The sequence below is a fragment of the Dermochelys coriacea genome, chromosome 10, assembly GCF_009764565.3.
Source record: "Dermochelys coriacea isolate rDerCor1 chromosome 10, rDerCor1.pri.v4, whole genome shotgun sequence".
NCBI classification, from domain to species: Eukaryota; Metazoa; Chordata; order Testudines; family Dermochelyidae; genus Dermochelys; species Dermochelys coriacea.
In genome coordinates, this window is record NC_050077.1 from 56,323,792 (window position 1) to 56,351,228 (window position 27,437).

Sequence of the window (27,437 nt, forward strand, 5' to 3'; positions counted from 1 at the left end):
GGAATACAAAATGTACAGAAGTTACTTTATATTATTTGTATTACGAATATTTGCACTGTAAAAAGATAAACAAAAGAAATAGTATTTTTCAGTTCACCTCATACAAGTACTGTAGTTCAGTCTCTTTACCGTGAAAGTGTAATTTACAAATGTAGATTTTTTTTTTTGTTACGTAACTTCACTCAAAAACAAAACAATGTAAAACTTTAGTGCCTACAAGTCTACTCAGTCCTACTTCAGCCAATCTCTCAGACCAACAAGTATGGTTCCAATTTGCATGACATAATGCTGCCCATTGTATATTTACAATGTCACCTGAAAGTGAGAATAGGCATTCGCATGGCACTTTGTAGCTGGCATTGCAAGATATTTACATGCCAAATATGCTAAACATTCATATACCCCTTCATGTTTTGGCCACCATTCCAGAGGATATGCTTCCATGCTTTATGATGCTTGTTAAAAAAAATGCGTTAATTAAATTTCTGACTGAACTCCTTGGGGAAGAATTGTATGTCTCCTATTCTGTTTTACCCACATTCTGCCATATATTAAATGTTATAGCAATCTCGGATGATGACCCAGCGCATGTTTGAATGCAGTTATTTTTTGTACGTAATTCTACATTTGTAAATTCAACTTTCATGATAGAGTGATTGCACTACAGCACTTGTATTAGGTGAAATGAAATATACTATTTCTTTTGTTTTTTACAGTGCAAGTATTTGTAATCAAAAATAAATATATAGAGTGAGCACTGTACACTTTGTATTTTGTGTTGTAATTTAAATCAATATTTGAAAATGTAGAAAACATGAAAAAATACTTAAATAAATGGTATTCTATTAACAGTGCAATTAATCGCGATTAGTGTTTTTAATCACTTGCATAGCCCTAATTTTCAGTAGATGTAGTGGGATGTGATCATATGTTACTCACAAAATTAGCATTAAGGGTTTCAGAACAGCACTGAAATTAAGGTACTGTTGAAAAGAAACACTATTAAAATTATATTTTTTAGAAATATAAAGGCTTACTTCCCATTTCTGGTCCTACACAGCCATGGCATAGGAACTTATAGTTTTCAAGAAATGTAGGACGTGTAGCCTAGTTTTGGTCTTCTATAAAAAGTGTGTTACATTTAGGTACGTACTTCTTAGATATCAGCCCCGCTAGCTTCCTAGTTGTAGGATAAATTTAAAAATTAGAATTAGCTTAAGTTTACTTAAGAAAATATATTTATGTGTTGCGAAGAAAGGCCCTGACTAGCAAGTAGAGTGAGGGCCTTGAAAATAATAAGATATAAGGCCAGAAGGAATAAAGTAGGAAGGATGTCTGACTCAAAGAATAACTAATAAGAGAAGCAAAAATTTCTAAAAAGAAGGCGTCTCTCTGACCAATAGGGATAACTGCGATGGCTTTAAAGACGACAAAAAAAAAAGAATGTGTCTTAAAATGAGCCAACATGAGCCTTTCCTAGCCCACACACCAGTGTTAAAGCCTATGTGAACCCAGGTGCAATGGAAAAACCTGTTGGGCAGCAAGGAGGAGAGGAAGAAAGGCTTTGGGAAGAAAGTAAATCTTATCTGGATTAAGACTGGAAATAAGGGTAGACTGTCTCAAATTGGTTTGTAGCTGAAGTCAGTAATTGGCAATATCATATCACTTGTTCGTTAAAGGGTATAAAAAAAGTAAATTATTGAAGGGTTCATTGCTAATACTTGCCTGACCACACCTGAGCCAACCAATATGTCGGATTTCGCTGGTTTGCAAGTATCTTGATCAAATGCTTGTAAGTGTTTTGTTACTGTCTGAATGTAGTAAACATATTAACATATTAACCCACATATTAACCCACAGAGACCTTCCTGCCAACACTACAAAAAGAAGGATTCTGGGTGGACTCCTCCTGAAGGTCGAAACAGCAGCCTGGATTTCTACATAGACTGCTTCCACCGACGTGCACGAGCTGAAATTGTGGAAAAGCAGCATCGCTTACCCCATAACCTCAGCCATGCAGAACACAGTGCCATCCACAGCCTCAGAAACAACTCTGACATCATAATCAAAAAGGCTGACTAAGGAGGTGCTGTCGTCATCATGAATAGGTCGGAGTATGAACAAGAGGCTACTAGGCAGCTCTCCAACACCACTTTCTACAAGCCATTACCCTCTGATCCCACTGAGAGTTACCAAAAGAAACTACAGCATTTGCTCAAGAAACTCCCTGAAAAAGCACAAGAACAAATCCGCACAGACACACCCCTGGAGCCCCGACCTGGGGTATTCTATCTGCTACCCAAGATCCATAAACCTGGAAATCCTGGACGCCCCATCATCTCAGGCATTGGCACCCTGACAGCAGGATTGTCTGGCTATGTAGACTCCCTCCTCAGGCCCTTCGTTACCAGCACTCCCAGCTTATGATAAACCCATTGTTTCATGTTCTCTGTGTGTGTGTCTGTTTTTTCCACCAAATGCATCCGATGAAGTGAGCTGTAGCTCACGAAAGCTTATGCTCTAATAAATTTGTTAGTCTCTAAGGTGCCACAAGTACTCCTTTTCTTTTTGCGAATACAGACTAACACGGCTGCTACTCTGAAACCTGTCATTATGCAAGGCACTGAATTTAGCCGTATAGAGTGGAAATCTGTCAACTTCATGAAAAAACTCGCACAGATACAGACAGACATCTTCCTCTCCAAATGCAAACAGATGGACATCATACCGAAAGGACTGAAGGTAAAAAATCCATTACAATCTACATACCACACAGACTATGCTGACAGCTTGTGCCACACACTCTCAAGGAAACTGCGGAACCACCTGATTAACATCCTCTACAGCAAACAGGGAAAGATTAAGAATGAGCTCTCAAAACTGGATACTCTCATAAAGAACCAACCTTCCACACAAACTTCCTCGTGGCTGGACTTTACAAAAACTAGACAAGCCATTTACAAAACACACTTTGATTCTCTACAAAAGAAAAAGGACACTAAGCTATCTAAACTACTATATGCCACAAGGGGCCACAACAATGGTTCCCGTAACCCACCCAGCAATATTGTTAATCTATCCAACTATATTCTTAGCCCAGCGGAAGAATCTGTCCTATCTCGGGGCCTCTCCTTTTGCCCCTCCACCCCCACGAACATGATACAGTTCTGTGGTGACCTAGAATCCTATTTTCGACGTCTCAGACTCAAGGAATATTTCCAACACACCTCTGACCAACATATTAACCCACAGAGACCTTCCTGCCAACACTACAAAAAGAAGGATTCTGGGTGGACTCCTCCTGAAGGTCGAAACAGCAGCCTGGATTTCTACATAGACTGCTTCCGCCGACGTGCACGAGCTGAAATTGTGGAAAAGCAGCATCGCTTACCCCATAACCTCAGCCGTGCAGAACACAATGCCATCCACAGCCTCAGAAACAACTCTGACATCATAATCAAGAAGGCTGACAAAGGAGGTGCTGTCGTCATCATGAATAGGTCGGAGTATGAACAAGAGGCTACTAGGCAGCTCTCCAACACCACTTTCTACAAGCCATTACCCTCTGATCCCACTGAGAGTTACCAAAAGAAACTACAGCATTTGCTCAAGAAACTCCCTGAAAAAGCACAAGAACAAATCCGCACAGACACACCCCTGGAGCCCCGACCTGGGGTATTCTATCTGCTACCCAAGATCCATAAACCTGGAAATCCTGGACGCCCCATCATCTCAGGCATTGGCACCCTGACAGCAGGATTGTCTGGCTATGTAGACTCCCTCCTCAGGCCCTTCGTTAACAGCACTCCCAGCTTATGATAAACCCATTGTTTCATGTTCTCTGTGTGTGTGTCTGTTTTTTCCACCAAATGCATCCGATGAAGTGAGCTGTAGCTCACGAAAGCTTATGCTCTAATAAATTTGTTAGTCTCTAAGGTGCCACAAGTACTCCTTTTCGTTTTGCGAATACAGACTAACACGGCTGCTACTCTGAAACCTGTAGTAAAATGCTTTACTTAGGCTTTTTAGGCAGGTTTAGAGTAATTGTATAAGTGCCACTTTGGCCTTTGGGTTGAATAAAGGAATTTATGATTAAACTAATGTTTAGTAGTTTCCCATATTAATAATCTCAAATAATAATTCCACATTCTGCTTCATAGTATACTTCTAGTGGTATGTCACCTACACTTTTGTTACTTGTATTAGCACATGTACAAATCGTACATACATCAGCATGTCTTTCCATAAAATGTATGCCTAATTTACACAGCACAAATTTGCTGCGTAAAACAAAGCCACAAGTAGCTGAAGTGGCTGGAACCAAACAACAGACGAGCTACACTGCAACATCATCATAAGCTTAAGCTAAAAGAAAGGACATTCTTTGTTAAGGCTGCCTAAATAAAAGTAGAAAATTCTCTATTTTTGCAGACTTGAGAGAGAGTACACATCATACTCAAAGAGTTGTGGGAGATGAGGAGGAGCTGGGAGACTGCCTATAAAGGAGAAAAAGATAAAATTGAACTATGAAGACTAAACTGCTTTATCTCTGTTGAGACTGCTAACATGGAATCAACTACAATACAACAGTTGTTGCAATATGGAATCTTCCCCACAAGAGGCTCAGCTACCATCAAATTTTTTCATAGAACTCAGTAGAGTCTCCAAATTGTAAAAATATAGCATTAGCTGATTGGTCCAGATTTCAACTAGTTCAAGTCCCATAATTAGTGTATGTCAGTGGTTCTCAACCAGAATTAGGTGTATAAATGGGGGTATGTAGAGGTCTTCCAGGGAGTACATCAACTCACCTAGATATTTGCCTAGTTTACCAGCAGGCTACATAAAAAGCACTAGCGAACTCAGTCCAAACTAAAATTTCATACGACTGGCTTGTACTGCTCTGTATTACTATACACTGAACTGTAGGTACAATATTTATATTCAAATTGATTTTATATGGTAAAAATGAGCCAGCAAGCAATTTTTCAGTAATAGTATGCTGCGATACTTTTGTATTCTTATGTCTGATTTTGTAAGCAAGTAGTTTTTAAGTGAGATGAAACCTGAGGGTATGCAAGACAAATCAGAATCCCGAAAAGGATTCAGTCGTCTGGAAAGGTTGAGAGCCACTGTACTAACTTATACGTCCAGGTCCCTGACAAATAGATTATTGTATCTTTAAGTGTAAGTGGTCTAAGCAAGATTCCCCATTAATTGAAATGACTGCATCTTTAATCAACACTTTTATATGAACCTATTGGTTCTAATTCCCCAACTAATTTACATTTTTTTTTACTTAAACTTGGGTAGAAATTATCGCAGTGACAGAAACTTCATGTGCAAGAACTGAATAATTCAATTTTAAAAAGTTTGTGCAGTAAGTTAAGTCTGTACTGGAGAATAGGAAGCTAGGCAAACAGAACACTTGCGTAAATTCAACACTGCATCCTATTAGACATGCCAACTTTCAGATTTCATACCCTCAGAAAGTGCAGACTTGGGATGTGCCTGAAGTAGTACAACAGGATTATTAATCGACTGAGGTTGAGTATACTGTACTGGAGGTGGGGGAGGAGGAGTAACTTGAGGAACAGGCTCATAGCGTTTTTCACCAACAGGTCTGTCTGGGGGCTCAGCATCAGTAGGCTTCCCCCTGTTGGAAATAAAAGAAAAACAATAGGCTGACTTGTCCAATTTTACAAAAAAGTTTTCAGTTCCTGAATTCACCATTATTTCCTCTTTAATAATACCTATAATTTTCATCTCTTCCTATGAACATTAACTGTTTCTGTATAACATCCAGTCCTAAGTACAAAACATTCATTTGTAAGCACAAGAGATTTCAAGACAACACTGAATCTTTAAAAAGATTAGTAACACAAACCAAAAGATGGCAAACAAAAGGCAGATGACATTTTGGGTATATTTTTGTAATGTTTCGCTCTAAATCCTTTGTTTTCAATTTAGTTTGGGTGGATTTTCAATTGAAGAACTGTGCTATTATTTAGGTAGGTATTAAAAAAAATAGTTTAATTTTAAATTACCTAGTTTTTTTTTTTCTAAAAAGCATAAATTGGATATGCTGTAGAAAGACTGATTTCTGTCAGAACTCTTCTAAATACACCCGATATTTCAACAATGCCATCTTAATTATAAATGCAATCAGCTTAAGCTTCACTAGCTTTATGTGCATATATTTTAGCTAGTTAAATAAGCAGGCAATTTAAACTTAAATTTCAAATATTTCTCAGGAAATGGCCAATTTTCAAAAATACCTATAGTTTTTGGCTATCGTAACTTAAACCTACTTTCAAAATTATTGTGTTTAAAATTTTAGGTGCACATAATGCCTGTGATAAATGTAACAGTGAGAGGACACCTTAAAACATCCTCACATCAACGGCAATCTTACCACTTGATGTTCCTTTTCAAGTAGTCATAGCTACTGTAAGAGCCAAGAAATCTAGGTGTTGGCAAAGCAAACAGCAACAGAAGAATGAAAGAAAAATGGTCATTCTATCTTAAGCACATTATTTCTTCATACTTTGAGTTAGTCCTAGAACTGTTAACATGACAAGACATTGTACAAAGAGACAGAATTAAGTTAGTCAGCTAGCATTCGACACAAGACCCTACTGTATATGTATAGGTATATGTATATGTATAGTGATCATACGCTATGCTTAATATGAAACTTTTGTCTATGAATTACAGGCAGGTGAGGCCGCACAGTAGATAAGTTCAGGTCAGACTGAAATAGAAACTTTCATTATATCTTGAACAACACTTCGTTAGCGTGTAATGAAAGTATTTCAGGTGGTCATTCTACTTGACTATAAATAGAATTTTAGTATTCTGAATTTGATATACTGTAGGTGCAATGCATGCTTATCTTATTCTGAGGCTATTTACTACACATATGCTGTAGTCAGTATTGCACTGCATATGACTGGCTGAGAAAGTTTTTATAGTGAAGAGTTCAATCCTAGGGAAACTCTTTCAGCTCTCCATTATCAGTGTCCACACATTAAAAAAAGATTTCTGGTCAGCATTACATGTCCTGTAGTTACTCTCCCGAATAACTATGGTATTTTAATTCTGCCTACTGGGAGAAGAAAAGGTGAAACACACACTCTCTCTCTCTCTCTCTCTAACTTCAAGGTTTGTGTTGTGTTGATCTTTACTATTGTGATCCCTTCTTCTTTCTTGGGGAGTTGGGGACTACAGTCAGGGAATAAAAAACCTAAAGTGGAGCATTCACAGGGACACTACTCGAAAAAGAATTATCCGGATATTCTGCAGGTATATTGTTCTAAAAGTTTAATATTGTTATCATTGAGAAAGCAGCAAGATTTATGCAATAAACTAAAAAAATATTACTAGCTCCACTTTCAATTAAAATTTGGGAATATTCCTTCCAACATACATACAACTCCACTTCAGGTTAATATGCACAAATTTCAGTGAGAACGGACCCCTTCCCTCTCTATGGAAGTAATTTAAACTTTGTCCAAAAACATCACTTATGGTCATATTTAAAAAAATAAAATACAGAGGCTATTCCAATAGCGTTCTCTTTCTAAGCCACATAAATCAGATGCAAAGATGAAAACTAGACTAACTGAAAAGAGCTTTTATATCACCTCATCTATGAGTGGCTCTCAGTTTTTATTTTTGGTTACTTATTTTAAGGCAATTACTAGCTATGTAGTTGACAATTAATTGAACCCATTCAGCTTGTAGGACTACAGTCCGAGATAGTGGCATTCACAAGTACTCTACTACAACATTTAAAAAAGTTAACCTAGTACAGATTTATAACTATTCGATAGACAAAAAAAACTTAGCCAGTTTAGACTTCAAAATGTAGACTGCATCTGAAAACAGGATCTCTTTGAAAAGAAGAGTATTCCACAAAAATGTAGCTTTGTTTTAAATGCACAAGTTTTATTTTTATTTCCTATTTTATTATGGTAGCAGGTAGAAGCGTCAAGCAATAATTAGAGCCCCGTTATGTTGGGTGCTCTACAGACTGGTAGTTATCAGACAGTCTTTTCCCACTGACAGAAAGAAATTGTCAATGAATAACCAACATACTGAAGAACAAACAGTAACTCATTGTGAAGGAACTGGGAGGAATGAGTAATGCAACTGAATAAATGGGTAGAGAACATTCTAGAAAATTAAGAGAACATTGGCTCTTCCTGAAAGAATGGACAAGATCCCACGTGGTGCATTCTATGGTTCCCCTCAATATGAACCCCAGAATACTGCTCAATTTGAGATTTAAAAAAAAAAAATCTTAAAGATTTTTGAGGAGAGATCACTCAGTTCTGCCTCAAGGAGAGAGCTACTCTCTTTGCCCATTCCGATATAGGCAAGATGAAACAAAAACAGGACACCCGCAGTCCCAACCCTGAAAAATGTTGTGAGGAGATTGGACTGGGATGGCCACTCTCACAGCCAGTAAACAAGGCCTGTGACTGCAAAAAGTCAATTATCCTCATTTTAAGATCTCAAGATGTCAGTATTATAAAAGGGCACTTTGGAGCTGGGCACCTGGCCAATGGCCGCCACTCTCCGGCCACCCAACTCTGAAGGCAGTGCAGAAGTAAGGATGGCAATACCACGAACCCCCCATAAATAACCTTGTGACTCCCGCAACTCCCTTTTGTGTTGGGACCCCAATTTGAGAAACTCTGGTCTCCACCATGAAATCGGTATAGAATAGGGCCAAAAGCACACAAGACCAGATTTCACAGGGAGAGACCAGATTTCACGGTCCATGACGCATTTTTCATGGCCGTGAATTTGGTAGGGCCCTGTCCAGGGGCTCCAATGGGACTCTCATCCCTCATGTGTTTGGGGAGGTGAGGAGCATCAGATACTGCACTTGGTGGCAATGTCAGCCTCCCCAAAGCAGTGGTGATGTTAGTCACTGATGGAGAAGGAACAGGGTCAGACAAAAACTCCAGAAGTCTGGCCACAGTTCTTCTCCAATTGGGAGAGAGAGGAAGATAGTTCCTTCCCTACCTCAGGGACCCTATCCTATGCTCACTGTAACAATGAGGAAAAATCCACTAAAAACACTTCACTATTTTCAGTATACATTTACAGATAAGAAGGCTATGAAGAACCTTTGGACACAGAAGATTCTGACTCAGGCCATGCGGTGGTGAGAAGGACCTGGAGAGCCGTTGGTCCGGACTGACCTTTATGCCCTCAGTACAGAGCACGAAGAGAGCAACAGGCGCAGACCAACAGACACTGCTTGCTAGAAATCTCCTATCTCAGAAACATGAAGCACATGTGTACCCACATGTGGAATACCCAGAACTCAAAGAGGAATCTTTACTTTCATCAGGTTTTATGTAAAATTGTACAGATATTTTTACCCTCCATTTATATTCTTGTAACAACACCCACAATGTATCTGAGGTTAAGGCTTTGTTCTCCTCTAATTTACACAATTTTTACACCAGCTACACTGACTTTAATTAAGCTTCTTGTGATACCAGGGCCAATGAAGGGATCATCAAACTCATAGGCTGTCTACATTGGGAAAAATTTACCAAAAAATTCTCATTGCTTCCAAAACCTGCTGCAGAGCACTTTCGTAGATTGGTGGCTCTGACTTCTAGACTCACTTTTACCACTTTCTCAGTTAAGCCTGCTGAAAAGTAAATTTAATCAAAATGGTGTTATATATCCAGCTGCAGGTCTCTCACCTACACTATGGCTCCTACCACTTTTCAATAAACATCCTTTCATCTCAGTGGTAGAACAATGCATAGAAATGGATATTACTCATTTTCTACCTTTCTGACAAATCTACACAATTTGTTCAAGTTGTTAAAATAAAGCCACTTTTTTCATACTACAAAACTGGAGGAATATTTTTATAAGTTTTCCCAGTGTAGAGAAGGCCATGATTTTATCCTAAGATGTAAACCCAACTCAGAAACAAAGTTTTCAAATGTTATTTTTAATCTTTGTTCTACCTTATGTGGACAATGCTGTAATTTGTCAGTTGCTGATAAAGAAGTTAGCAACAGGTGCAAATGACCTAATGCTGAACAGTTTAAGCTCAAGTGTAGAGGTGGCCAAATCATGTTTATTGTTCAGGAATAGTGATGAAGCTGACCAGAAACAGCCAGCAGTGTTTCATAAAGAGCACTAATGAATTTTTTTACATTTGCTAGGTCTAATATTACCCCTTAACTACAGGGCAACCAGAATAATTCTGAAAGAAAACTTATGAGAGAAAGAAAAAGTAAACAGCAAGACTAGACTGAGTAAAACAATACCTTCAAACACATCACCTAAACCAGGGGTCAGCAACCTTTCAGAAGTGATGTGCCGAGTCTTCATTTATTCACTCTAATTTAAGGTTTCGCGTGCCACGAATACATTTTAAATGTTTTGAGAAGGTCTCTTTCTATACATCTATAATATATAACTAAACTATTATTGTATGTAAAGTAAATAAGGGTTTTTAAAATGTTTAAGAAACTTCATTTAAAATTAAATTAAAACGCAGAGCCTCCGGACCAGTGACCAGGACCCGGGCAGTGTGCGTGCCACTGAAAATCAGCTTGTGTGCTGCCTTCGGCACGCATGCCATAGGTTGCCTACCCCTGACCTAAACCTAACAGTTCAAAACAACCAGCCTTTTACAATCAACCTTTAAATGAAAGGCCACACTGCATAAGGAGAGTTTTGCTCTAGTGTCTATAATTGAGAATATACTCTCCTAAGCAACAGGCCTATAAAGCAAAGGAGAAGAGGGATGAGACAAAACTATTCCATGTACTACAACTTCTGACAACTAGAAGACACAAATGTGACATTACCCTTACAAAGGAGCTTCACTGGTGCCACATATTTTCTAAAATGGACTTTTAGGCTTGATTTCCCCATGAAGAACGCCTGATTGGTGGACATAAATATGATGAATAAAAACATTTGTACACATATATTTCTCAGTGCTGAACCTGTAACGCGAGATTCTTTCAAATGTAAAAGTTACAACTTGACATTTCTTATAAGGAACATCAAACCATTCAAACTGCTAAATAGATTAGTTTGCTTACAGTATAGAGCTTTACAGTTACCAAGCAGACAGATTTTGTTGCATACTTTACTAGTCTATTTTGTTTCCAAAACAGCTATGTAAATTTGTTAGGGGCAGGAAAATGTATATAAAATATTAATACAAAATTTGTCAGTCAATGGATGAAAAATATTTTAAAATTAATGGAGTCTGTCGACCTGATATACAGTGAAACTTTAAGCCCAGATGCAAAAATGTACATTTCTTCTAAATACAAAACCCATCAATGCTGAGTTATAGAATTAGAAATTCATAATTATGTGAATCCTCACACAAAAGACTCATGGAAATATTTAACTTTGACTTGTCATAAATAACTGTGTTGCATCTGACCAAAATGCACTGCTCCTGTCTAAATATTAAAATTATTTTAAGATTATGGCCCTACGAAGACTTATACAAATGTTTAACCTGAGGCATAGCAAAGTCCTATTGACTTCAATGGGGCTATTCACACTGCATAAAGCTAAGCAGGAGCCTCCGCAGGATCAGAGCTTCTATGTGGTTTTTCAAAGCAAGTTGCCAAGAAATTTATAAAAGTAGACATTTCGTGCAGCAGATATCTAGATGTGCAGGTGCCTTTATGAGGTAAATATAAACTGGGAGAGGCAGAGGAGTAGACATTCATTCTAGGCTCAGAGTTTCTTTAACAACACCCCTCCATTACTTCTTTGATTAGTAATTTCTTATCTATCAGTGGCTAATCGTCTATATGCTATATGAGATTTGTGCAAAAATACTTAAGTCACTTTCTTGCTATTGGTGAATAAGAAAAGCCAAATACCATAAAACATTAGCAAAAATAACTGGATATTGGGATAAACACAGATCATGATTTTAATATGCAAAACAATCAAACCCAAAGTGCTGTCGCATTTAACTGTACACAGTGCATTCATGTCAGATCTCGTAGGTGGCTCTATCTTTAAGATGTCCTCAGAAAGCCTCCCTCTCCAACAGCTTCAGAGGTTTATTTTAAAATGTTAAATACTCTAGTAGGTCGCCTTACAAAGTCTGAATAGAATACAAGATGATCACATACTGAAAAGCTACTCTCTTCCTGAAAAGCATCCTGACTAGCACCGCAGGAATTTCAGCCCAAAAGCTATTTTCCCCAAATCGGAAATGTGAAGAGAAGAGATGAAAATGCCTCCTCCTTCCCATAACCTCATCATTGTTGTTGAAACGCTAACCATTAACTCTCTTGAGTTTAATTAAAATTACTAATACAATCCCCATGCTAATAGAGTTTAGGATAATGGTTAAAGTTTTCAAAAGTGCCTATTTGACTTAGGAGACTAGATCACATATTTGAAAAGTTCCTAAATCCCACTGAAAGCCAATGGAACGTCAGTTCCTAGGTACTTTTGAAAATCTGACCCATCATGATGCTGTTTATGTGTTATAGTATTTCCCCCCTTTTCTCTTCAGTAATACAATCAACGAACACCATTACATGGTGGTTTTATGCATAGATATTTCCCCTTTCCCTGTTAATACCACCATGCAGTTCTAGTATCATTACACTTTTGCTGCCCTTTTATCGTAGCTCAGTTAGAGACAGTGGACAAAGAATAGTGAAATACTTGCCTAGTGAAATGCACCTTACTGTACTGCAGTGACCGTTTAATTACAATAGCTAATGTAGATGAATTAATCCGAAGTGGTAGATCACTTTTGTCTTTAAAATGTTTCAATTTTTTTTAAAAAACAAGAATTTCCCTCCTGTATTATCCATTCCTACCTCATTTACCCATCACCTACTTTTCTACAGTGATATCAGGAATACTGCCAAGAGCTCACTGTGAAAGTAGACAAATGCTTTTAGAAAAAGATCCAATCTCTAAATTTTTCTCTGCTTTGAAAAACTGTCTTGTACCTGACAACTTAACTGAGATCCAAAAGACATAATTTTATGAGTTGCCTATTTGCAAACAGCACCAACAACTTAGTCCCTCATCTCCAGAGCATAGTAAGTGTCCTGTTAAATTCTGATGAAATCTTACAGCCCAGCCAGGCCTGACTTTGCTCAGCCATTACTACTCCCACCTAAAGTGGTTATTTTGTTTACAGTTAATTGTTTGCATTTCCCTCTTACAAGTCAGAATGTTCATCCTCTCAGATTTCACCATTTTCTGTTTGGTAAATGTGAATTTCTTCTAAAAGGACACTAACCTCAGTTTCTTTGAATGCAAGCATCTATGATGGCAGCACAAAAGATTACAGATGAGGAACTACAGTACTCGTTCATTGATACTGCAAAGCCACATAAAAGTATATACTCATTTCTCTCTCAATATATACTTTGTATTCATAGAACATTCCCCATCAATGTAGGGCAATTGGTGGAGGTCAGTTAAATTTGGTGCCAGAATAACAAACATTTTGCATGTTAACTACGCAAACTTGCACAAGCTCACTCTGAATTATCAAACAGCAGTTACTGTACTTATTTTAAATTGTACTGGGGAAACTAGCTTTCTAGTAAAATTTGTGCTGCTTTGTCTAAGACTACTTGGAATGTCATAAAAGCTTAACAGAGAAACAGCATTTCAAAACACCTTAACTCAAACTGCTGCTTTGTTCTTTTTACACACTAATTTACTATAAGTGGAGCTGAACCAATAATTTTCCATGAATGATTTATCTAATGGATTTAGCCTCTTTCTACTCACAGATCAGGATTTCCTCAAATATTTTAATAAATGTTTGTTTATTTTTTTTCAAACTTTTGCACCTCTGCACTGATTGCAAACAGGTCCCTGGATTTTCCAGGGTAGTAATTCAAGCTGCATTAATTGTGAATGGCCAGAGTAGCGCCAGGATGCTGTTTTCATTCTCTGACCACAACTGCTTCCTAGCCAATACTCATTTATACATATTTAAAATTCAGCTTATGCACATATTCATGTAGATGTTGAAACTGGCAATCGGTGAAGATTCACACAAGTAAAGGCACATGGATTTTCATGGAAGGTGAACACAAACTGGCACAAGCACGGCCAAGTTAATTTTTAAAAGTGGTTATTTGTGGAGGGTATTTTTGGCCATCTTTGCCCAGTTCTAATTTTTTTTAATTCCTCAAGTTGTAAAAACTATTATTTAGAAGTTACTATAACAATAACAAAAAACCTTAATGGAAGAGGGATATTAAGGTACCATTAGAGACATTTGCTTAGGTTCCTCCCATTTCTAGTGTTTGTCATGAATCATCCAGAGAAGAAAGCTATTAAAATGCATTTAAGTACTGTGGTTTGGTTTCAAAACTATTTTTCGTTACATTTCTGCCTCATTTCTACCATGAAACTTCGTTATTAACTAGAGTGATATAACTCATTGAAAAGGAGTACTTGTGGCACTTTAGAGACTAACAAATTTATTTGAGCATACGCTTTCGTGAGCTACAGCTCACTTCATCAGATGCATTCAGTGGAAAATACAGTGGGGAGATTTATATACACACACAGAGAACATGAAACAATGGGTTTTATCATACACACTGTAAGGAGAGTGATCACTTAAAGTGAGCTATTACCAGCAGAAGAGTGGAGGGAGGAAACCTTTTGTAGTGATAATCAAGGTGGGCCATTTCCAGCATTGACAAGAACATCTGACGAATAGTGGTGGGTGGAGGGGGGGGAATAAACATGGGGAAATAGTTTTACTTTGTGTAATGACTCATCCATTCCCAGTCTCTATTCAAGCCTAAGTTAATTGTATCCAGTTTGCAAATTAATTCCAATTCAGCAGTCTCTCCTTGGAGTCTGTTTTTGAAGCTTTTTTGTTGAAGTATAGCCACTCTTAGGTCTGTGATCGAGTGACCAGAGAGATTGAAGTGTTCTCCAACTGGTTTTTGAACGTTATAATTCTTGACGTCTGATTTGTGTCCATTCATTCTTTTACGTAGAGACTGTGTTTATGTGACCATCGCTTATTAGCACCATAGTAGTGCTGACGGCTTGTAGCCCATCTTTGTGTGGAATGTTGGTGTAGAAGGCTTCTACATCCATAGTGGCTAGGATGGTGTTTTTAGGAAGATCAGGAACAGTATCCCCGATAATGTCACGGCTAACCTGGTGGCTGAACTTTGTCACTTTGTCCTCACCCATCACTATTTCACATTTGGGGACAATGTATACCTTCAAGTCAGTGGCACTGTGATTGGTACCTGCATGGCTCCACAGTATGCCAACATTTTTATGGCTGACTGAGAACAATGCTTCCTCAGCTCTCGTCCCCTAATGCCCCTACTCTACTTGCGCTACATTGATGACATCTTCATCATCTGGACCCATGGAAAAGAAGCCTTTGAGGAATTCCACCATGATTGCAACAATTTCCATCCCACCATCAACCTCAGCCTGGACCAGTCCACACAAGAGATCCACTTCCTGGACACTACGGTGCTAATAAGCGATGGTCACATAAACACCACCCTATATCGGAAACCTACTGACCGCTATTCCTACCTACATGCCTCTAGCTTTCATCCAGATCATACCAAACGATCCATTGTCTACAGCCAAGCTCTACGATATAACCGCATTTGCTCCAACCCCTCAGACAGAGACAAACACCTACAAGATCTCTATCATGCATTCCTACAACTACAATACCCACCTGCTGAAGTGAAGAAACAGATTGACAGAGCCAGAAGAGTACCCAGAAGTCACCTACTACAGGACAGGCCCAACAAAGAAAACAACAGAACGCCACTAGCCATCACCTTCAGCCCCCAACTAAAACCTCTCCAACGCATCATCAAGGATCTACAACCTATCCTGAAGGACGACCCATCACTCTCACAGATCTTGGGAGACAGGCCAGTCCTTGCTTACAGACAGCCCCCCAATCTGAAGCAAATACTCACCAGCAACCACACACCACACAACAGAACCACCAACCCAGGAACCTATCCTTGCAACAAAGCCCATTGACAACTCTGTCCACATATCTATTCAGGGGACACCATCATAGGGCCTAATCACATCAGCCACACTATCAGAGGCTCGTTCACCTGCGCATCTACCAATATGATATATGCCATCATGTGCCAGCAATGCCCCTCTGCCATGTACATTGGTCAAAGTGGACAGTCTCTACGTAAAAGAATAAATGGACACAAATCAGACGTCAAGAATTATAACATTCAAAAACCAGTTGGAGAACACTTCAATCTCTCTGGTCACTCAATTACAGACCTAAGAGTGGCTATCCTTCAACAAAAAAGCTTCAAAAACAGACTCCAAGGAGAGACTGCTGATTTGGAAATAATATGCAAATTGGATACAATTAACTTAGGCTTGAACAGAGACTGGGAGTGGATGGATCATTACACAAAGTAAAACTATTTCCCCATGTTTATTCCCCCCCTCCGCTCCCCACTGTTCCTCAGATATTCTTGTCAACGCTGGAAATGGCCCATCTTGATTATCACTACAAAATGACCCGTCCCCTCCCCCACCCCGCTCTCCTGCTGGTAGAGATCACTCTGGTTACAGTGTGTATTTTAACACCCATTGTTTCATGTTCTCTATGTATATAAATCTCCCCACTGTATTTTCCACTGAATGCATCCAATGAAGTGAGCTGTAGCGCACGAAAGCTTATGCTCAAATAAATTTGTTAGTCTCTAAGGTGCCACAAGTACTTTTCTTTTTGTGAATACATACTAACAGCTGCTACTCTGAAACTTAACTCATTGAAGATTGGATGTGCTCAGTGTTGGCAGACACTTATACAGAAGGGCTAGGTTTTTAATCAATAAATGTCAGTAAACAGATTTCACTGTATACACACAAACCAATAAAATATTTTCATTGATAATAATCAAAATGTACAGAGCAGCAAAGAAAAGTGATGCTTGAGAATTTAGCAGAGTTTGAATTAAGGATCATTAGTTTGTGTTTTAGTGGTTATAAAGATTTAACTTTTTGAATCTCAACCTCTATGCCATTAAATTGTCATAATTTCTCCGAACTATGAAAATTTAAATTGATAAAAATTGAAAAAACCCTTAAAAGTAAGCATTGATATGCACTGAAATTATAAAAAAGTAAAAATCAAATTCTAGCAAGCCTGCTTATATAAATAGCAAAATATCAATAACTTTTTAAGTTAACTGATGAATATTTGAGATTTGTTTTAGTAGCGTTAGCTACATCTTTTTTTAAAAAAAGAATTGATTACTCAAAAACAAGATATATGGATTACTCAAAAACAAGAGGTTGCAAACCTGTAAACAATTTCCCATCATCACCATCAATTAGCCCCACATTTATTTTTGGAACAATAATGACATATACAGAGTTGTGACCAATGCATGAATATTTTGGAGAAAGTTACCTACCAAGCCTCAGGGCATGGTCTAGAAACTGGCTGAGTAAGAGGGAACACTCATTAAAACAAAAACTTCTAACTTGGGAACAGTATCTTATGTGCACACATACACACAAAGGTATGTCTTAAGAGTCAGTACTACGAAGCATATTGTCTAATTCATTTCCTTGCTTTTCTAGTCTTACTGTCTCCATCAATTTTCCACTCTTCCTGATATGTTTTCTTATATTCTTTCCCATGTGTATCCCTTTCTTGGTCTTCTAACGGTTAGTACTCTTTCACAAGAGAGAACAGATTTCTCTATCATTTCTGAATACTCAAGCTATCTCACAGTCCCGTACATGGCAACAATACTTTTCTTTGTAGCTGTTTTATGTCACTTTCCTGTATATTGAGGCCTTACCCTCTACAACACACACAGAAAAACAAATAGCCCATAACTACCACCAAAGAATGGAAATGTCACAGGACACATGTGATGCAGAAGTGAAAATAGTCCCCTTTTCAGTGCCCTGCTCAGGTGCCAGCTGCTCTGGGGCACCTAATTTGAATTCGGAGCCATTAAATAGATGCATTTATTCATCATGCTCTTCCAGTTCACAAAGACATTGCTATTTTGAACTTTCAGATGTGCATACATATTTTAGTATGCTCAGCAAGTAAGTTACAGTAAAGCCATTTATAAGGAGGATAAACACATTGCTGTTTGCATTAGTATAGTTCTTTTCATTATGGATATTAAAAACCTTTACAAATATTAATTAAAACTTACAGCACCTCCTTGAGGTATCACCACTGCCAGCCACTGTTCCTCAGGGTTTTGCTGTATGGTGAAGGAATCACTTACTCAGGGCGTACTCTCCAAGGGGCAAGAAAATTCCCCAGTTTTGCTTTATCAGCACAAGGCTGAAAGCCCTAGTAGACTCGGGGGGCCAACTGAGCTGTTTAGGTCACTTCTTATAATGTCTGGAAGCAAAGAAAGGGACTCCTTTCCTCTACCAAGAACTGGTAGGTGGTTGAAATCCGTTTTTCTTTCTTTCAGAAGATAAAGGGTAGGATGAAAAATAAGGGGATTCACAGCTATCTGGGAAGCAAAGATCATGGGTCACTGAACACATTCCTCTCCTCCTTTAGTATCATGTGGGAGGAGCAAACAAAGTATATCATTGCTCTATATGCAGATCTCCTACCTAGACAAGTAGCCAGCTAGTAACTAAATGATTCATACCATTCAGTAAGATTTTTCCTTTTTTCTTTGTATAATATACTTGGTTGACTTTTGCAATTTTAGGTTCTCCTCTCCCCCCACCTTTAAAAGATATCATGGAGAAAATTCAATAAATAATTTGAAATTTTATGTATCAAGCCTCAACTCATGGACTGCTATTTTCCCACAGGTTCTTGTTCTTTCCCTGATAATGTACCTACACTATCTTACACCCTGTAATTGTATCTAACACTGAACTTTAGTGAATCCACCCACCGTTGGTCTAGTGCTGGGATCGTTCTATTGAGAGATTTCCCTAAAATCCCTCAGCACACACAATACCTGTGAAAAAGGTATTATAATTTTCAAATGGAGAAAGTGAAGGTCAGAGAGGTGAAGTGTCAGAGTTAGGAATAGAATCCAGGTTGCACTGACTCAGTCCACTACTCCAGACACTGGAGCTCGCAATAAGGTAAATGGGTAAAACAAATAACTAGGAACCAGACATCCTAAACTACTGAAAGAGCTTAGGAAAGCCTACTGACTACCTGGTGAAGTTCTCAATTAAAAAACAGAGAAAGTAGTAAAAATGTGTGCACACACACACACACCCACACACACCCCCACCATATGTGAGCTAAATTTGTGTCGGAGCTTTCGTACAGTTTCTGTACAAATGTTCAAAATCAAAGAAGTTGTCCAAGACAGGAAAAAGATGTTTCCATCTACAGAGAAAGATGTCTAGCATCAACATCATATCCAAAACGTGTAATGAAGTTGCTCTAATCTTAGTAAACATCTTATGGCTGATTTGTTTAAGTTTGTGCCTGCAGAACAAAGTTACTTAGAACTGCAATGGAATTCGAACCTCTTTTCTGGAAGATATTTAATTGCTCAGCATACCTTATGCTAAGAGGAAAAACTCTCTACATTGCACTGCATGTAGGTCTATGGGCCAGTAAAATAAACTGTTCCGCTCCAGAAGTCTCTATATTTCATTAAATTCAACCAAGACACAAATTCAATAATTTTATGTTTTCTGACTAACTTCAAACAAATAAATTTTCTTGACACTAAGACGGTCTTCTTTGTTACACAAAAGCTATGCTTTTTAATCAGGTACCTGGACATCTATCTTGGTGGTTACAGAAATTCTTACATAGTAAGTTCAGTTTTACTCCTAAATTTCACCCCATTTTAGAAACAAATGAATAAGACAAGATAAAATGAAAGATCTTACTTAGAATAGTTAGTGAAATTCAGTTGATTCTGAGGATGTACTGGCTTAGCAGGCTCAGGGTGATGGCTAGCAGGAACCTGTGTAGAGGGCTTATTTTCAAAACTTCTGCGATCAAAGTATGAAAGCTGCTTTCGATAGTACTCTTCATCTTCCTCGGGATCATAGTGATTTGAACGTACTATGTCTTCAGATGGCTTCATTTGAGGTCTCTGTGGTTCTGGGGCCCTAAACGGCAATGATGATGATGATAATAAATTAATAATGCTTTGCTTTCTTGTTTGTTTGGATTTTTTTTAAGCAGTTGTTTGTATTCCAATTAGAGTTCCGCATCCCAAATGCTTCTTTTAGCTAACCACAATGCAATTTAAAAGTAACTCTCCTACAACTATGTAGAAATATATTACAACTGCTTCTCAAATAAAACACTCATTTGCATAAACAGAATTGCATTTAGTTGGCAAGATATGGAGGCTTACATGTGACTAAACAGTGGACTGAGAGCACAACCTTTCAGCCTTTAACATATACTGTATTGAGATTAGTTAGCTATGGAGGTTGTATCACAGTAAAAATCCCTTACCACCTTTCCTCCGACTTTACCCATTTCTAAATTATCTAGACTAAATATTACAAAGGTCTCCAACTTGCTGCTTTTCTTATGCCATAATTATTTCTTAAAAGGATCTGAGGAAAGTGACAGTGAAGTTCACTCAATCTTGCATCAGAAAATCCTTTAAGACAAGTGTCTTGGCAGCCTCTATTACAGATATACATGACGCACTGATATAACATTTCTATGGTAAATTTAAATACACAAGCAGAAATCTCACCATTGAAATATCGACTCTTTTACTATTAGATTACATATTTGTGTGTTAATGAGAAATGGTACATGTACCTGTAAATTGTTTTGTCATGTTCATACTGATTTTGAGAGGTTGGTTTAGAACCACTCACTGTGGCAATAGTAGGTTTAGGTGCTAGTTCTGGAGGCTGTAAAAAAAATCAAACACATGTAGATTTACTTCATGATATTCCTATATTTATAAAGTCTCCATGGTATTCTTTTAAAAGAAAACCACATGATTCAAAGTATCAAAACATGAAGAAAGGGTGCATTTAGGGTAGCAAATTCCCCTAAATAAAACCTTCTACTTCCTGTTTTTCAACTACAGTATACTGAAGTTAGGTAGCTAAGAAGGTAGTACAACAAAGAAAGAACTCCCTCTCTTTATATATAGAAAGACTTTACTGATACTGGTACAACCTCCTTTGCTACCTAATTTCAGTATACCATCAGTTTAACAACAGGAAGTGGAAGCTTATTTATACGGATAAATTATTTACCTTGACAGCTGGTGTATCATTAGGATCCTTGATTTTTTCCACTGATGCTGATCTTTTGTTTTCAAACATCTTAACTCTAGTTAGCACTGATTGTGGTTTCATGGCTGGATCTTCTTCCTCTGTTAGAGTTGGTGGTGTAGGCAGTGGTTTACTGTTGGAAGGCAGTACTTCCGGTTTGGTTTGTGATGAAGCGGGGGGAGGAGTAAGAGGCACACCTGCAGTGCTATGAGAAGGCTCATACTGTCCTGCTTTAGCATTAAATCCTTGTGGAGAGCCTTGTTCATAGCCCCTCACATGTGGATCAAAGTACTGCTTAGGTTCAGGAGACTTAGATATTGCTGAAGGGTACGTCTCAGCTTCTGGTTTATATCTACTATGAATATCATATGTAGCAGCAGGCTGTTCTTCATATCTCAGTTGTGGTAGACCGAAGTTTTTAGGTGCATGTTCATAGCGAGGCCTGCTGTCATAAACCATTGGAGGTGGTTCTTCAAAGCGAGGTTGTGCTGGGTAGTAGCTGCGTTCTGTACTCTCTTCTGCATTTTGTCTCGGGTTAAAGTCCCTAGGAGGTTGGTTATCATAAGGTGGTCTCGGCTGGTAGGGCTGTTTTTCATCATAATATGCCCAGTGGTCCTCATAGGGAGGTATATGGTCATCATAATGTAGACGAGGGTCATAACCATGGGAAAACTGATCTACATAGTTTGTAGAATCATACCTATATGTTGATGGCTCATACTCTCTACTGGGTTGTTTCTCTGCATACTGAACCTGGGATTCATAGATCAGATTTGTCTCTCTCTCCTGTCTCTGTACTGGATGATTAACTGCTGGTTGTTTCAAGACATAGTTCTGTCTTGGTCCCTCCTCGCTAATGTATGGATCCTTTTTGTATACCTGTAGAAAGAGGAGGTCTCATGTGTAACATGAAAAAAGTGATTGTGCCTACATTTATTTAAAGTGCTACACTGCAAGCAGAAGTAGGTAAAACTAGTTTAGGGGTTTATTTAAATTACAGGGAAAAGCAGTCTTTTTTTAAAGAATGAATTGTTTTCAAACATTAAAATTAATTCCCACATTCGTATTCATACCCTGATCTACTCATTTTATAATTATCTGTTTCCATTTAGAATACTGGAAACCATAAGGCATGAGACAAGTTTAGCATCATTTTGAGGACAACACAGGTTTTTGACAAAGGCTCATTAATGAACAGCATAGAATGTTGACAATTTAAATCAAATATGCAAACAAAAATAAAACCAATCAGGCAAAGCAACTTTCATTTAAAATTTGTTTTCTAGAAAAAATAGATGTACAATTGGAAGCCATGCAAACAAAAAATAGGATGATTCTTAGCAATTTAGATGCGCTGTTGTATAGTTCATGAACTCTCAGAAAAATCAAAAGGAATCTTTCAATAAGGAGCAAAAAAAACCAGTCATTTGCTAGCTTGATGTATAGCAGCAAATTAGTGCAATGATGCAGCACAGGTACCTTTGCTGGATCTATATGCGGTGATAAGGAGGATGGCTCTTGATCTCTTAGCATTATGTGAACTCCCTCAGTGCTTGGTGTTCTTAAGGGGCCAGCTTGTAGTTGAAAAGAGTTGTAAGGAGCTGAGGTGGGCTCCTCCATTCTGACATTAGTTAAGTTTACATTAGGATTAACAGCAGAAGGTGATGAGGTTGCAGGGTTTGTTTCAGGCGACGGGGAAAGGTAAGGGCCTGCAGGTGAGGCTTCTGCTTTCTGTGAAGTGTTTAAAATATTTTAAATATAGTGCTCTTGTATAATGCTATGACTTTAGTATTATTTTTAATATAGACTGGAATGTTTCGATCAAACACATCTACTACATGTATAGTTATTTAAAGAGCACTGATAGAAAGTATCAGGCACTAGCAGTTTTAGAAATTCATTATATCAATTTTTACAAAATGAAGCACATATCTAAAATATAAAAAATAGACTGGAACGTCAGATATTTTCACATCAAAATAAATCACAGCCTCTTTATATGAAAAGCCTCCCCCCCAAATTCTCTAATCCAATCTGGCATTATTATTGGCAGCTTCTGGTGCGCACTCACAATATTGTTAAGAACTGTACACAAAAGTCCCTGCTCCAAAGAGCTTACACTCTAAGGAAAATACCTCCTATCAAAGTGTAAACTTGTTGCTTACCGGTTGAGAGGCAGCTGTTTTAAATCCTGGCGAGTCTATTCTATGATTTGGCTGGGTCTGAGCTTGCGGTGCATAAGGAGGATATGTTTGACTTTCATGATGCATTCCAGAGGAATCCTCTCTTACAGGTTCAGAGGACCGTGTAATAGCAGATTCAGGAGGAGTCCCAACTTCATCATTAAGAGTTTCATCAAGTTCTTGATCAGTGTAGGCACCTCCTTCTGTATCTGTGTCATCATAGTCTGAAGTGTGTCTACTATCTGTGCTGTACATGGAATATTCACTACCTGGAGCTGACAGGTAGGAAAGGCGATCATCATGTAAGTCAAGGTCATCACTTGTAGCACCATCTGCCTGTGTCAAACAAAATTAAATTAAGATCTTTAATCATTTTCAAAGGATGCCCTTCACCTTTCATGGGAAACTAGGAAGACTATTTTCTTGCGGAGAACTAAAAATACATGTAAATTCAACATACTGTATGTATCTGCTTCCAATTTGTGATGGGAAGTTAAAAAACCTAGTTCTTTAAAGTGATTAAGGATCTGACTTTCAGATGTGCTGAACAATTCAATAGGAGCTGTAGGTGCTCAACAACTCTGAACTCCTCTGTAAAATCAAGCCATTATTGTTGGAGGATATCATATAAAATGCTCAGAGAGTACGAGTCTGCAGTTTTCCTATCTCCATTGTGCCTCTATTTCAATATCTGCTGGCTGTCCAGCTGCTACACACAGTCACTTCCCAGTCCCATGGGATCAACCAGAATGGGGCAGGGCAAGGGGCAGCATATAGGGGGATCAGAGCTGCTCTTCCTCCCTCTGCCCCCTCCAGCAATGGTGCTGTGGGATAAGTGGCATTAGCCATTGCATGCAGCTGGAATTGCTGTGCTCCCATTGCCCCCACCTACATCTTATATGCCTGGTTAGAACCATTCTCTGAGGGTGCGTCTTCACTGCAATTAGACACATGTGGCTGGCATGTGCCAGCTCACTCGTGTTCATGGGGCTCAGACTAAGGGCTGTTTAACTGTTCAGGCTACAGTGAGTTCTGGGACCCTCTCACCACACAGGGTCCCAGAGCCTGAACTTCTACCCAAGGAATGTCTACACCACAATTAGCCCCTTAGCCAAATCCCCATGAGTATGAGTCAGCTGGCACAGGCCAGCCACAGGTGTCTAATTGCAGTGAAGACATACCCTTAGAGTATCACCACCACATCCAGACTACTAGTTTGAATTTTAGGCACATCAGAGATTAAGAGTAATTCCCACTTGACAGCTGTTCAGTGGCCTACCCAAAACGAGTCAATCATTTCTACTCAGTTCTTCAGTGCCTATCTGATGTTGGCACTCTTCTTGATAGAAAAATGACTGATGATAACAGAACTATCTTCTCCTACTAAGCAACAGGGTTGGGGTATTTTAGTGAGGGCAGTGAACCTTACAATGCAATTGCCTGTGCTGTATGTTAAGGCCACAAGGAACCATCAAGCTCTAATCTGACCTCCTTTATAAACATAGGCCGTAGAATTTCTCCGACTAAGTCTTGCATTCAGCCCATAATTTCTGGTTGAGCTAGTGTGCATCTTTTACAAAGCCACTAATCCTGACAGACTTCAAATGATAGATAATCCACCACACCTTTTTGTAAGTGATTTCCATGGGCAAATAACTTCGGTCATGAGGACAAAAAACTTAGTTAAGTCTCTATTTTTATCTTGGTAGAAATCAGTCTAGAGTAGTACACAGTTGTCAACTGAGTCAGTTGATTCCTTTAGACCTGGAAGTGATAGGCAGAACTTGGAAAAAAAAAATTTCATTCAGGAGAAAACCCAGTTGTCTTGAAAGCACAACTGAGAGGAACGGAAGAGAAAGATGTACAAATACAGTGGTGACTACTAAGAGTAGCAATATCACCAGGATTGTTTTTAAGCCTCAAAGATCCACCCCTCCCCACAGTTACTTTCCAACAATCTTGAGATGATCATGAAAAAGGGAAAGAAAGACTGCTCACTACTCTATTGTATAAGAGCAGTCATGGTTTTATAATTTCTACTCAAACAAAGGGAAAGTGACATTTCCTACCTTTCCTTCTGAAACCCACACCAACTGGTTCTGTTGCTGTTGAATTGCTTCCTTTAGTGCTCCATACCAGCCATCATTCATTGAATTCAAGTTGATGGTAGCTAAAAATAAAATGGGATTAATATGACTTCTTATATAACATTTATTTTTCATTTGGAGAAAGTTCTGGACCACTACCACCAAATGCAATGTGAATTGTGAGTTTAAATAACTCTTGGGGCACTTCGAATACACACATTTATTTATGTCTCCCTTTTACATAAAGTAGTTTCAGGCATTTTATCACAGTTAACAATGAGAGCTGAGTTCAAGCACAATTTTACTCTAAAAGAAACTATTAATGTAGCATCGTTTTCCTTAAAATACTTTCCTCTTGTGTTCAGAGTCCTATCTGCTTCCTTTACATTTCACAGCAAGTTTCTGCTGATTTTTACTCCTGTTGGCCTTGCCAAGCTAACATAGCTAAGAGAAAGTGAGGTGGCTTAGATTCTTACTTGTGCTTCAGCAGGACAGATCTTTACTAAATTCCACCTATCTGAGACTATACAAATACAGCAGATGTAATCTGGTCTGCAAAACTCAAATTAGTGGTGATGACATACAAGGAAGAAAAAAATCTAGCTTGATTGAGATTGATTTTGCTTACATGGCTGGCAATTAACTTTTTTTTAATTAGCGAAACTGATCATATTTGATTCAGGAATCAAATATAGAAAACTGCAACATTTTTACATGTTTCAGAATAGCAGCTGTGTTAGTCTGTATTCGCACAAAGAAAAGGAGTACTTGTGGCACCTTAGAGACTAACAAATTTGAGCATAAGCTTTTGTGAGCTGTAGCTCACGAAATCTTATGCTCAAATAAATTTGTTAGTCTCTAAGGTGCCACAAGCATTTTTACAGTCGCTTTAAAGCAGAACCATGTGTTAAGCCACCACAGCTCTCCCAACTGTTAATACCACTCTTGCTACTATGGGGCAACAGATAAGTCTGAAAGTGAATTATGACTAGAGAGCAAGAAGGAAGGCCAGTCATGGATACAGTGGGAATTAGGCACTGAGAGCAGGATAGAATACCCAAGAAAGGGGAAAAGAGTTTGGGAAAGGGCCAAAATGTATCATGGGTCACGAAGGGATCTTTGTCTGCTACCTCCCCTTCACGAAGAGCAGCAGGAAGGAAGCAGAAATACAAAAGAAGAAAAGAACCACTAGTTCTGACAGAGCTTTGAAACTTGAGAAAACCACTAACCAACTTATTAAAATTTGAGGGGCTTTGATGTAATGGTATTGGTATTCATTTACCTAGCAATGCAAATCTAAAAATCATATTTACGCTATACAAGAGATGCTGTTCAAACCTCTGTTGGATATATTACCCCTGCCCCAATTTAAGTTGGGCTTGGTTCATAAACATTTCCTGCTCTTTACTTACTTGTGAAGAGATGATGATTATTTTTCCGTAGCTTGTGAGCTCTTTCATACAATTTTCTGGCACTTTTCCGTGATTCTGGACACAGTCTCATTCTCATGGTTTTTACACCCTGCTTGGAATCAGGGTTCAGGAACACAACAATGGGATACCATTGTGCATAATTGAGACGATCCACAGCATTTGGAGTGACATCTAATAAAGCATGTTTGTCCTGCAGAGAATAGTACATATGCAAGAAAGTAAAGCTTTCAAGCTTTCTAAAGATAATGCATTTTTAATGTCTTCTACAGATTTGTATTCTATTTGCCCTACAGAATTTACCATGGCATTTACATACTGATAAATAACTCATTAACTTTTTCCATTCTGAAAATGGGAAAATATATGGGAATTCCCAATACAGCTAGGCTGCCCATGCAATCAGTCCCATCAATATCAGTGCTACTTAAAATTGGTATGCCTAAACGTGAATTGTTATTTCATATCGT

The 27,437-nt window shown here is 38.3% G+C and overlaps 1 protein-coding gene across 13 annotated transcripts in view; it reads right to left on the minus strand.

Moving 5' to 3' along the window:
* Window positions 1–27,437, minus strand: part of TJP1 (tight junction protein 1) — a 308,480-nt gene that overhangs the window by 14,316 nt on the left and 266,727 nt on the right. For 7 of the 13 annotated variants that reach the window (XM_038418328.1, XM_038418329.2, XM_038418327.1 and 4 more), the window contains 8 exons: window positions 26,950–27,160; window positions 25,520–25,620; window positions 23,433–23,786; window positions 22,747–22,998; window positions 21,250–22,146; window positions 20,801–20,895; window positions 19,903–20,127; window positions 5,484–5,656 (listed from right to left, as the gene is read on the minus strand). In XM_038418328.1, the coding sequence (XP_038274256.1) occupies window positions 5,484–5,656; window positions 19,903–20,127; window positions 20,801–20,895; window positions 21,250–22,146; window positions 22,747–22,998; window positions 23,433–23,786; window positions 25,520–25,620; window positions 26,950–27,160 (2,308 nt within the window). The remainder of the gene's footprint in view (window positions 1–5,483; window positions 5,657–19,902; window positions 20,128–20,800; window positions 20,896–21,249; window positions 22,147–22,746; window positions 22,999–23,432; window positions 23,787–25,519; window positions 25,621–26,949; window positions 27,161–27,437) is intronic. The other 6 variants (XM_038418334.1, XM_043493218.1, XM_038418333.1 and 3 more) reach the window with 1 other exon arrangement.